The sequence below is a fragment of the Nicotiana attenuata genome, chromosome 5 (genome assembly GCF_001879085.1).
Source record: "Nicotiana attenuata strain UT chromosome 5, NIATTr2, whole genome shotgun sequence".
NCBI classification, from domain to species: Eukaryota; Viridiplantae; Streptophyta; class Magnoliopsida; order Solanales; family Solanaceae; genus Nicotiana; species Nicotiana attenuata.
The window spans coordinates 45,029,844-45,042,830 of NC_031993.1; the positions used below are offsets into that span (position 1 = coordinate 45,029,844).

The 12,987-nt window shown below is 37.5% G+C and overlaps 1 protein-coding gene across 3 annotated transcripts in view; it reads right to left on the minus strand.

The window, feature by feature from the left end:
• LOC109225746 (MADS-box protein AGL42-like) overlaps positions 524–12,987 on the minus strand; it is a 32,979-nt gene continuing 20,515 nt past the window's right edge. The window contains exons 4-9 of one of the 3 annotated variants that reach the window (XM_019390516.1): positions 10,852–10,942; positions 2,498–2,559; positions 2,295–2,394; positions 2,081–2,122; positions 1,965–2,006; positions 524–1,101 (exon numbers count right to left, since the gene is read on the minus strand). In XM_019390516.1, the coding sequence (XP_019246061.1) occupies positions 952–1,101; positions 1,965–2,006; positions 2,081–2,122; positions 2,295–2,394; positions 2,498–2,559; positions 10,852–10,942 (487 nt within the window). In that variant the 3' untranslated portion in view covers positions 524–951. The remainder of the gene's footprint in view (positions 1,102–1,964; positions 2,007–2,080; positions 2,123–2,294; positions 2,395–2,497; positions 2,560–10,851; positions 10,943–12,987) is intronic. The other 2 variants (XM_019390517.1, XM_019390518.1) reach the window with 2 other exon arrangements.

Below are 12,987 nucleotides of genomic sequence, written 5' to 3' on the forward strand. Positions count from 1 at the left end.
AATTACGCTTAAGATGCACTTAAGACTTAATTGGTCAGTGCAACTAATTTTTTTTATGCACTTCACTTTAGTCTGAACTCTAAAGTGCGAATTGCCCAGAAACAGAAACTTGTTCTTTGAATGTCAACAATCCAGCACTCAAATCTATTCCAAATGAGCTCAAATTTGAAACATAACTTTCAAATAGCATAAAGAACGAACTATAATCATCAACTTATCAAAACAACAACAAATCTAACAAACTCATTTTGCAACTAAGAGGAAGAAGAAGAAACCCCAAGCAGTAGCAAAGAGAGGAGCATCACATCAGCTCACTACTGTAAAATACCATAAACTATCTTAAAATCTTCTCATAAACACCATGTAAAACCATCGTCACCTTTGCTTTCAGCAACTAAGAAAAAGAAGAAAAAGAAGAAGGGAGGAGACAATAGTCTGAAGTTACCTGTACTTTGAGTAATAATTAATTTTATTAAAAGTTAATACAAGTTAAATGAGTGTGACCAAATAGCGCCCCGTGAAATTTTTACCAATCTCATGCCTCAACCATCTACAACCAAATGCCTTTTAGAATCCGAATGGGCTTTTCTTTTCCTTTCTTTTTTGTGACATGAAAAAGGAAATTTTTGCTTTCATTATGCTCTGACAATGGAAATATGAACTCTTAGTAGCCACTCACTGTGTTTTTCAGTTTCCAAATAATAAGTTTGAAGGGTTGGGAGAAAATGAAAAGTTTAGAATTAATACTGCATGAACGAGAATAAGCTATATGAATATGCAATTAAATCAGGCTTCTTTACACCCATTATTCATGGAAATATAGATACATTTAGCAAGAAGCTGCAAAGGGAAAAAAACACAAATAAGATCTCGCACTCGTATATACCTTATTTGTTTGCATCTGCATGCTTTTAATGCTTGTATCGAATTTGAGCAAATTATTTCCAGCAGCTACGACCAACAAATGTCAGGAAGACCAATAAACAAATCAGTCTCCACCTCTGTATTCTGGACACTATGGCTACAGCTTGCTGTTTCTTTCTGCTGGGATATTCGTGTTAGGGGAGGTGGTGGTGCTTCTGGTTGCCGCCTTAGCCCACACTATCAACATGATGATAAGAATTGTCAACAAAACCAGGTCATACATAAACTTTATGAGTAATATTTTGGACACTGATGTTATTTAGAACTTTTACACGATTAGATTTAGTTGATTTTGACAAGAAAATGGACCTTGGACCTAATAACTCCAAAACGCTAGTTTATGAGGTTAGAATTACCCAAAACCATATAAGTCCAACGTTCCTTCTCATAGCCAATATGGGACTCAATGGCCCTGTATGCCTAGGACTGAACATCTAGAGTGTGAACAAAATAAGATGGGGGTCAAACATCGAGTAAACAATAAATTAAGAATTCTGATACAATGATAAGAAAATGAGCTTTGGACCTAACTCTACCCTGAAAGTTAGCTCATGAAATGAGGATTGCCCAAGATCATATAAGGAGTCCAAATTTCCTTCCCACATCCCAATGGAACTCAACGAACTTACAACAACAAGTAACTCGTCATATCAAGATTGATATGGTAACCTAAAAAGCAGAGTAATTAACGACCTCTTCTAAGTGGTTAATTTGCATCAATGGTATATAATTTTTTACTGTTAGTGTATATAACTTAAACTCATAGTTTAGATAGGCTTCAGACTTTAATTATTGGGTCTAAGATTGCTTTAGCATTATCATTAGTCGTATATAATTGCAGAGTTTACTCTCACATGCGGTTCTTGGAATTGAACTTGCAGTTTCATAAACTGTAGAGCTTCATTGATCTAACCCCTTTTAGTTAATTTAGTTTAGAAGAATAAACCAAAAAAATGATACAAACATGACCTCGACCACTTTGACAAGATATATTATTATTATTCGGCAGAGCAGATATATGGGAAACTTAATTAATTCACCTCTTCAGATAACCTTTCATTTTCTTCAAGCAATTGTTTTTCCTGCACAAGAGGGAACATTTAAATAAGCAGTAATTAATAAAACCCTGAAATGCATTGAAGTTGTTTCATCATACCTTGGCTTTTAACCGTTCTATTTCGTCCTTGAATAATTGAGTCTAGAAAATGACCAATAAAGAACCGGTTAATCAATGAAGGCAAATCACTTATACATTTTAGGAGTCACCAATTACCAAAGAAGAAGAAAAGGGAATCAACTCCACTTTGCAGGACACATATTGGTTACACTATCAGCATATATAATTTAAATTTAAATTGGTATATTAATACCTTTCGTGCCCTGATGTTCTTCAGGTTTCTTTCCAGCTGGTTGTCAATCTCTTGAAGTTCATTCATTGAACATGATCCAATACCTTGACCCATAAGCTTCCTAAGCATTTCAAATTCAAGATTGCACTGAATATGCTGAGAAATATAAAAGAGAGAGTATCACATTGAAGAATGCAGGGGGGAAGTAACTGCTAGCACAATACCTCTTAGAAACTTCAAGGATCTCGATCTTCTTTGCTATGTTTGCTGTTTCTTCCTTCAAGTGCTGCAAATCAAAATCAATTATGTAATAACATGAGGAGAAAACATGGGGAAAATTTCCACGAGGTGGGGGGATATAAAAAATTTCTCCAAGCTTAAGGAACCAACCAACTGCAGATGATGAGATGCAACAAAAGAAAAAGATTGCTTATCTGATCCATCTTTACATCACAACTAACAACTTCATGTTCTTTGGGGTGATCATGTCATTTACTGATTGAATATAAACATATATATTACAAAATAAACAAGTAATAATGAGGGATTGAATTGATCCATGTTTAAGTCAAATGGATCCTGGCCTGTGTGTGTATAGTCTCTTATTCAGTCCTTATCAATGGCAAGCCGACTGAACCTTTTGAGGCTATCCCCATTTATGTTTGTAATGGCTATGGAATACTTGAGTAGGTTATTGAAGCCTCTGAAGGAGAACAAGAGCTTCAAATTTCACCCTAAGTGTGCAAAGGTCAACCTGGTGCAATTGGGATTTGCTGATGATCTGCTACTGTTTTGCAAAGGAGACCTGCAGTCCGCGAGTATACTCTACAACCAGTTCCAAACATTTTCTGCTGCCTCAGGTTTAATAGAAAGTCCAAACAAAAGCAATGTTTACTTTGGTGGAGTGGGTAGTCATATCCAGCAACAAATCACAGAGCTGCTAGGATACTCTAAAGGTGACCTACCCTTTAGATATCTGGGAGTTCCTCTGAGCACAAAGAGGCTAACAGCTATACAATGTTAGCCTCTATTGATAAGATGCTAGGAAGAATTCAGAACTGGACTACTAAGTTTCTATCTTATGCGGGAAGAGCTATACTAGTGAAAAGTGTCCTTTTTGCTTTTCAAACCTTCTAGCCTCAGGTTTTCATCTTACCAAGGAAAATCATACCGTTCATAGAGGCTATATGTAGAAGATTTCCGTGGAAAGGGGCTGCTGAACCTACCAAAAAAGCACTAATTGCCTGGGAAAAGCTCTGTGCTCCTAAGGTAGCAGGGGGCCTTAACTTTGTAAATGTAGAGATGTGGAATAAAACAGCAACATGTAAGCTTTTATGGAACATATGTACAAAGAAGAAGAATTTATGGGTGATATGGGTACACTCATACTACATAAAAGACAAAGTTGTATGGGACCCAGAACCAAAGAGTGCTTCCTGAATCGTGCAGAAGATATTCAAGGCTAAGCATTACTTTGAGGCAGCTGGATACACTGAAGAAGATGTTCACCCGATGGAGTGCTTCTCAATTAGACAAATCTACAAAGATATGCAAGGTGACTTCCAGAAGGTGACATGGAGAAAACTAGCATGCGACAATCAGAGAATGCCAAAGTGGATTTTCATCTCGAGACTAGCATTGCTAAATAGGCTATCTACAAAACAAAGGTTAGCCAAATGGGGCATCATTCTAGATCAGATATGCTCCTTACGTGGAAAGGAGAATGAAACAGTGCAACATCTCTTCTTTGAGTGTGAAGTCACTGGAAGGAGTACAGAGACCGAAGAAAACTTGGCAAGAAGAGATCCAATGGATAGAGAAATTTGGTAAAGGCAAGAGTGGAGGGGCTGCAATATACAGAATGTCTCTTGCAGCAGCTGTCTATCATGTTTGGCAAGAAAGGAACTGTGTCACTTTCCAGAAGAAGAAGAGGTCAGCCAAAGCCATAACACGACCGATAATTCAGGAAATTCATGTGAGGGCTAGTTTGTTCCCTAGGCTAGCGAGAGCAATGAAATAGTTGAATTGGGTATCCAGAACTTGTCTAGATAGAACGAGATGAAAGTGGCAGAAAGGTAGTGAGAATTAGGTAACTCCAACCTGGGGCATCATGTCCAGTTGGAGTTATGCTAAGCGAACTTACTGTTATGTGTTGATTTGTACATAATTATAATAAAATCTTTTATTTACCAAAAAAAAAAAAAAATGATGAAGTAAATGTATATTCATCTTTTGGGGGCAAAGTAGGGCATGTTATGTTGGAATAGTAGTGGAATAACAAAAATAATACTGCAATATTATGTTATTGAAACCAAAATAGCAAAAATATATTTGGAGAAGAGGGGCATGAGGCTTGACCTTCTCAGAATCTCAAAAAAAATTGGCATTTCAAACTCGAGAACAAAAGAGACTATAGTGTAGTTTATATAGGTGCTTTACAGTGTATTTCTTGTAGATATCCCGATCAGGTAGGTCTATCTACTGAGATCCTACTACAAAATCATCCTAGGGAGTTAGAAACTAATTTATTCTTGCTATTTATCTATGCAGTTTTTCTATCCGCTCCAATTCTTTCCTATTTTGCTGCATGTGCATTATCATCTCAATTCTGCACAATCCCTCCTCGATTTTCTGCCATACTTTCTCAGGCCATGGTACCTTGTTTTGCCATAGAGCTTCATTCCTTGCCTTCCATTTGCCATATATAACTGCTGCCATAATTGTTATCACAAAAGCTCTACATAGTTTCTCTTTAATTACTCTGCTCAGTCTTTTCCAGATCCCCTGTAGATCAAGCTATCTGAGTCGAATACCCAGCTAGTTAAGCATTGCTTCAATACATTTTCTGGAGAATTGACAGTTAAAGAATAGTTGTTGCAAGGATTTATCATCTGCACCACCAAGTAAGCATGTTCTATCTTGTCTTAAACCATATTTGTTTAGTCTATCCAAAGTTGTATAAAGTTGTTGCAAGGATTCATCATCTGCACCACCAAGTAAGCATGTTCTATCTAGCCAGCATATAAAGTTGTGTTTTGGTAGGTTATTCTTGTTCCATACCCATCTTTCATAAGGCCATAATTCTACCTTCCCTCGACTCTATTTATATCCTTTCTTTACTGTATATTTGTTTCTTTCCTGTAGCCACCCATTCTGTATAAAACCAGGAGCATAATTATTCTTGATTGTACATATTTTCTTCAAGTACCAAGAGCAGTCCTGAGGAGGTTGATATTGCCACCATTTTGCACCTTTTAAGTATATATGGTTTACCCATTGAACCCATAATGTATCACTTTTTTTGGCTATATTCCACATATACTTGGCTAGAGCTGCATCATTCCAGGTTATGCATTCTGTGATGCCAAGTCCTCCCTCTCTTTTTGGTCTACATACTATGTCCCATGCCACTAGTGTGATCCTACTACTTATTGCTTTCGCATCCCACAGATAGTTCCTGCATTTGCTAATAGTGCTCTTCATTGTCTTCTTAGGTAGCATGAAGATAGACGCACAATAGGTGTGAAGGTGCATTAGTACTGCATTTATAAGCTGCACTTTCCTTGCATAGTATCAGTTCCTCGACCCCCACCCTTTGATTTTCATCAGCAACTTGTTCACTAACATTTCACAATCCATATCGTTCAACTTTTTTGATGTTACAGGCACCCCAGATATATGAATGGTAATGCACCTCTTTGATAATCTGTTAACTCACATAAATCTGATATCTCTAGCCCATTCATGTTTGCACAATATATATTGGACTTGCTTGCATTTACTGTTAGACCTGATGCCTTTGAAAAATTCTCAAACCCTCTAAGCATTAATAGCACAGCATGAAATTCTCCTTTACAAAATATTAAAACATCATCAGCAAACTATTAGTGGTTTAACTTCATCCCTTTGTATATTGTATGATATGCAAACCCCTCATGTTTTGCTACATAGGCTATAATTCTGGTGAAGTATTCCATGCACCATAAATAGGATTGGTAAAATTGGGTCACCTTGCCTAAGTCCTCTCCTCCCATTAATATTGTCATATGTTCCTCCATTCAACGCAATAGTATACAGGAGTGTTGATGCATGCCATTATCACATTATGAATTTCCTAGGAAAATTCATTGCATAGAGCATTTCTTCAACAAATTCCTATCCCACTGAGTCATAGGCTTTCTTTAAGTCAATCTTGATCAAACAAATTTTAATGAAGTTCTTTCTTGCCTTACCAAGTCTTGGCACACCAATATATTCTGCTTAATTGTTCTTCCAGCCACAAATGCACTTTGATTGGGTGAAATAATGTTGGGCAGAACCCTCTTCAGTCTATTGCACAATATTTGGAGATAGTTTAGATTGTATTGCACCATGCAATGGGTCTATAGTCTCCAATTGTTGTCGCATGACTTCCTTTTGGTATAAGTGTGATTAGTGTACTATTTAAGGCGAAGAGCATTCTTCCTTCTTGAAAGAACTCCAACACTTCACATGTTACATCCTTCCCAACTACGTCCCAATTATCTTTAAAAAAGTGACTCCCATAACCATCTGGTCCTGGTGCTTTATCTCCTGGAATATCCCATAAAGCTTTCTTGACCTCCTCACTTGAGAATGCTGTTTCTAACATGGTTCTTTGATCAGCTGTTATCACTTTCCTGCTTTAATTACGTTACTGGCCTCATGCACCCTTTTGTGTTGTGCAGTCCCCAGCAATGCTTTGTAAAATTCCTCAAATGCTTCTGCTACTTCCTCTGTTGAGGTCACTGTTGTTCCATGTATATTCTTCACTGTAAAAACTATATTTATTGTTCTTCTTGCCTTTATCATGTTGTGGAAGAATTTGGTATTCTGGTCTCCATATTTTAACCACTGCACTTTACTTGTTTGCTTTAGGAATTCATCTCTAGCCTTCTTCCAATAGATACATTGTTTTGTCAGCATGACCTCCTAATTTATCAGCTTCTCATTTCTAGGATCCTGCTGAACTTGTGCCTGACAGTCCCGTGGAGTCTGCATTGCTTTATCTTCTTGCTTTTCTACTTCTTTATCTTTGTTTAACTTCATGAGTATTCTATTTAGTCTGTTTATTTTCCCTACCAGTTTGTACATTTTTGTCCCATATATGTGTTTAGACCAGCTTTCAGTCACCCTTGTCTAGAAGTCCTTAACTAGACTCCACATGTTATAGTATCTGAATGTTGCTTTCCTCTTCTGCCTACTCTCCTCCCAAGTTATAATTGCAGGGTAATGATCAAACAATCCCTCTTGCATATAATGCACGTCAGAAGCAGGATGGCTACTAATCAAATCTTTATTTATCAATACCCTGTCAATTCTACTCTATGTTGCTCAGACTCTCCGAAAATGTCGCCGGGTGCATGTCCGATACTCCAAAAGTAGTGTATTTTTGGAGAATCCGACACGGGTGCGGCAACATTTTGGAGAGTCCGCGCAACATAGATTCTACTTACTACTCTATCGGAACCCTCTTGCTTGTTATTCCATTTTGTAATCCGACACGGGTGCGGCAACATTTTGGAGAGTCCGCGCAACATAGATTCTACTTACTACTCTATCGGAACCCTCTTGCTTGTTATTCCATTTTCTATCAGAAGACTTCATATCAAATAAGTCACAGTAGGCCACGCGGTTTCTAAAGTCTCTGATTTCGGCAAGGCTTACCCTTCTTCCTACTTTGTCCTCTTGATGTAGTAGAGAGTTGAAATTTCCCATCACAACCCAAGCACCTTGCGTTTGTCCAGCTAACAGTTCAATGTCTCTCCACAATGTCTTTCTCAATGCCTGATCATTATATCCACACACCATTGTGATGTTGAATTTCTTCCTTGTTCTTAAATGAATAATCTCACTATGAATTAGTTGCTCAGTCACCAAACCTATATTCGCTACAAATATTTAAGGTTTCCACAATAGCCACACCCTTCCTACTGGATGTGATGAATGATTGGTAACATAAGGACACCTTGCGCAAAGATAAGAGATGCCTTAATTGCCTTAGCCCTCTTAATTTTTTTTTCCAGGAGCCCAAATAAACCTACCTTCTGTTTGTGCATGAACAGGTTCATTTCCTGTTGCTTGGCTATTCTATTTAGGCCCTTGGTCCTGAAATCAATGCTATCCATAAGGAGGGAGGGGGATCTATCCCCCATCCATCCATTTTGTGCTTCCCCAACTGTTTATTCCTTCCTGGTTACTATAAATCTTGCCCTTTCCTGCTTCCTCTGCACTTATCCCATTGTCCCCTCCTGCTAAAGCTGCATATGTATTTGACCTGTTGAGTATGTACTATCCTGTTGTCTCCACCTGTGGTCTGACCTTGTTGAGTATGTACATTCCTATTGTCTCCTACTATGGTCAAGGTCTAAGTATCTTTAGGTTTTTCCTGTCGTGCATTCACCTTGTTTTGGCCTTGATGTGCCCTTGCCACTTGCCACTTGCTGCTCCTCCATTCTTACTAGCTGGTTCACCAGTTCCTTCCCCTCTCTTTTCCTCATTTCATTATCAGTTTTGTGTGTCCTCTCTTCTCTTACCTGCTTCCTACACTCCTTCAATTCATGCCCAAAGTTCCCACACTTATAGCAAAATCCTGGCTTCCATTTATATATGACTTGTTGTTCAATGATCTTCCCACATCCATGCTCAAACAGGATTTTATTAGGATACTCCTGCTGTAGTGATACTTCTATTAGACTCTAGCATATTGCAGCCACTCTTTCTCAATCATAGCTCTATCGGCTTCTAATGGTTTTCCTATCATTTCTGCTATTTTTGTTAATGAAGTTTGTCCCCAATACTTAATATCCAATCCAATTAATCGAACCCGCACAAGTCTTTCATCAATCACCTGTTTGTTGAACTTGATGTCTGGTCTCCATGGTTTCACCACAATTGGCTTCTTATCAAAAATCTTAATGCCTTCCTCTACATATTTTGTTCTATTCTCAATCGTGTGGAATCTCACCATGAAAACTCTTCTATTCACCTGTCCAAATTTTGCTATCCCCAGGTCGTCCCATATTTCCAATAGTCAATTTCATCATTAACGCCGTCCATTGTAATTTGTTGCTTCCCGTATTCTGCTCCATTGCTAAGTTAAAAACCCCTCTATAATGGGGGGTTTTGCCCTACCACCTTGGTCCATGTCCCCTTCAGACCTGAGTTCTCCTTAGGGTTACAATTACCCACTATTTTGTTCCCTTACGTCTGCCTCTTCGACCATATCGGCCCCTGATTTCCTCCCTTTACCGCTGCTTCCAGACGTATTAGCTGCCTCAGATGGGTTTGATTCAATCACCGGCCGTCGGCTAAGATCCAGCAGGAAAATCCCTTGCAATATATTAATATTCCTAAAATTATTCACATCACTTGAATTTGGTCCTTGCTTCTGCCCAATTTCGATGTAACTACTCACTTTACTGCTCCCTCTACCTCCGAATTTCGCCTTCCCAGTCATGTTCAACTGAAGCTGAGAGGATGGTTCATTCTAGAGAGAGAAAGGTTTCTTGTTACAATTTATTGTTCAAGTGCTAGTTCTAAACTCCCATAGGCAAAAATCGTAAATGTATTTCCATTTTGAATAATGACTTAAACACAAAACAATAGAAGTCCATAATCAAACATCCTCATTAATACTTTTGAAAATGATTGACTAGAGTACGTAGGAGGAGAAGGAAGGATGAAAGTGAAAGAGGATTAAGGGGTGAGGGAGTTGGATTATGAGTATTGGAAGAAGTTGACATTGCTAGGTTGGGCTCTGCTACCATATAAATTCAAAAAATTATTAGCTAGAAGAACATAAATTTGATATACAGTGTAGTTATAATTTTAGCATTACACAAACTGTAGAGATAACTGCATTGAAGATAATACTTAGCCTGATCCCAAACTGTTTAAATTTAAATCTGTTGTACCAATAAATATAAACATATACTACAAAATCAAGAAATAGTGAATGATTGAATGAATCCACGTTTGATAAAACAGTAATGAAGTAAATTTATTTCGTTTTTGGCGAAGTAGAGCGCTTTAATGAGAAGAAAATAGCAAAAACACATTTGGAGAAGGGGAGCATGAGGCCCGACTTCCTCAGAATCTCTACCACCAAAGGATGTGGTGCAGTGGATGGGACTGCCTCCCTTAATCAGACGTCTCGGGTTCGAGCCCGGGTATGGAAAAATCCTTAGTAAGGAGCGCTTCCCCCCCGAATGAGGCCCTATGCGGCGCGAATCCGGATATAGTCGGGCTCCAATGCGGGTACCGAACACCGGGTGAAAAAAAAAAATGACTTCCTTAGAATCTCTAAATTGGCATTCCAAACTCTTGACAAATGAGACAGTAAGTGTTTGTACTGGTGCTTTACAGTGTATATTTAAGTTCTAGTTCTAAACTCCCAAAGCGAAAAATCGTACAATATATTTTCATTTTGAACAACAAATTAAACACAAGACAATGGATGTCCATAATCAAACATCTTCATTCACACTTTTGAAATGGTATAGCAAGTACCCTGGAAGCAATTAATCATGTTAACCAGATTACTCATAAGAAATCTGACCTCCATGTGGTGCTCCACTTCAATGCTGTTATTGTTTTTCAGTGCTTCTTTTGTATTTTCACGATATCTTCCAATGGCCTTCTGCATGCTGCTGAATTATTCCAAGAAGCTGAAGTAATCATTAAAATTTTATAGAGGTGTTTGCAAACAATGAAAGATATATTGAAATAGGTACCATGTTTAATTGCATAGAAGATAAAAGAACAAATTGTTGGGATCGAAGTAATAGACGTCACGCAAAAGCTAACAAAACAAACCTTAACAATAATAAATCAAACGAACAAAAAATATACAAAAAGAGGCATAATACTATGATATGGTTTGATCAATTGGCTTATATATGAGAAAAATACTACTTTAAAAGAATTATGAAGAGAATAGTCTCCCGCTAAGCAAAATTATTTTAATAACTACATTTTGGATGCTATTCTATTGTTGGATCTTCAATTTATAGAAGTGCAAAATATTTCCTCCAAGAAAATAATTTGTCAAATATGGTAGTATTTTCCTTTTAGGAAAAGTGAAACTCAATTATGGTATTCTTTTTCTTTCCTTCGAGAGAAAAGGTAAAATCCAATATGATAAGAAAATCATGACAAACTAACAAAAATCTCAGTGGCTTTATCCTTTACAATTAAACGTCTCTTAGATTCTTCTGTTAAGTTTTCGACGTGTGAATTTGTATTTCTCCATCCCTTGGATTGAATCTTGTAGATGAATGCTAATTTAATTGCTTTCAAGTTCCTTTATTTGTCATTAGCTGGTTCCATCAATCATTTGAGCAATTGTCCTTTTGTTTCTTCTCAATCTTGAGGTTTGGTCACAACATCATCTCCATATGTTGCTGTTGTATACCACCTAAAGAGGAGAATATGCATCACACTTTTATGGATAGTAATATGGCAACTAAGACCTGAAAATGTTTTGGGACCCCTTCGGGGATCAACTGGGAAGATACTAATATTATTTTGATGTTGAACAAATGGTGGAGTTTAAAGCCCAAAAATAGGATCCATCACGTCATTCTGAGAATAACTACCGTGGTTATTTATTGGGAGTTATGGAAGGCTTGGTGCTCCTCTCTAAATATGGTGGTAAGAGAATTTCTGGAAGTAGAATATTATTCCAGATTCAATATCATCTGAGACGGGTCACTGATAAAAATTGCAATGGGATTAGCTGGAATATGCCAAGGAATGCTATTTCTGAGAAGTTGATGGTATGAATCATTCAGTGAGATGCTTAATGGTGAAGTGGGAAAGACCAGCTACTCAAGAACTAAAATTAAACACAGATGGAAGCAGGCTTGCTGATGGTTCTACTGGTATTATTCAAGATCACCAAGGTAATGGGAAGTAATAATTGTGTTGAAGCTTCAGCAACCTTAATCGGGGTTAAATGGTGCCACACACATGGCCTTGCTAATCTCATCCTAGAATGTGACTCCATGATAGTCATTGAAATGTTGAGAGAAATATTTAAGGTGCCTTGGTAGTTGCAGTCCATTATAGAAGAGATTAAACAGATAATATACTTGCAAAACATCAAAGTGCAACTTTGTTTTAGAGAAGGAAACCAAGTTGCAGATGTCTTAGCTAATTGGAGTAATAGAGGACAACATAGTATTTTCTTCAGTCCATCAAATTGCCTAAAGATGCCTTTGGCCCATACATATTGGACAAGCTGCAGATGCCTTCCTTCAGACATAAAGCTTTGAAGAACTCTTATAATTAGCCATAGGGAGATGTTGGATGACATGTATATTTTGTCCCTCTATATTTTGCTAAAACTTCTCCTATTGTCTCTTTCCTTTTAGCTGTTGTAATTTGTAAACTCTTTTTTTTTTTTTTGGTGTTCAATACAAGGGGGATGCCACCTAAGGCGTAATTATATATTTTTTTTAAAATCTTGGGTTAAGGTTATTGTGTGGTGAATATAAACGATCAAGTTTCCCATAACTTGATTTTGCTTTTTCACTCATCTAATTGGTCTTATTATCCCATCTATCCTTAACATTGCTTTCATCATTTTCATAGCTGTTCTTGAGGGGCTGAAGGATTTTTCACGGGAGCCCAATACGGCCCTTCCCTAAAGCAAGTAAAGTAATTGCTTTAGGTCCCATATTTGTGGCCTCCC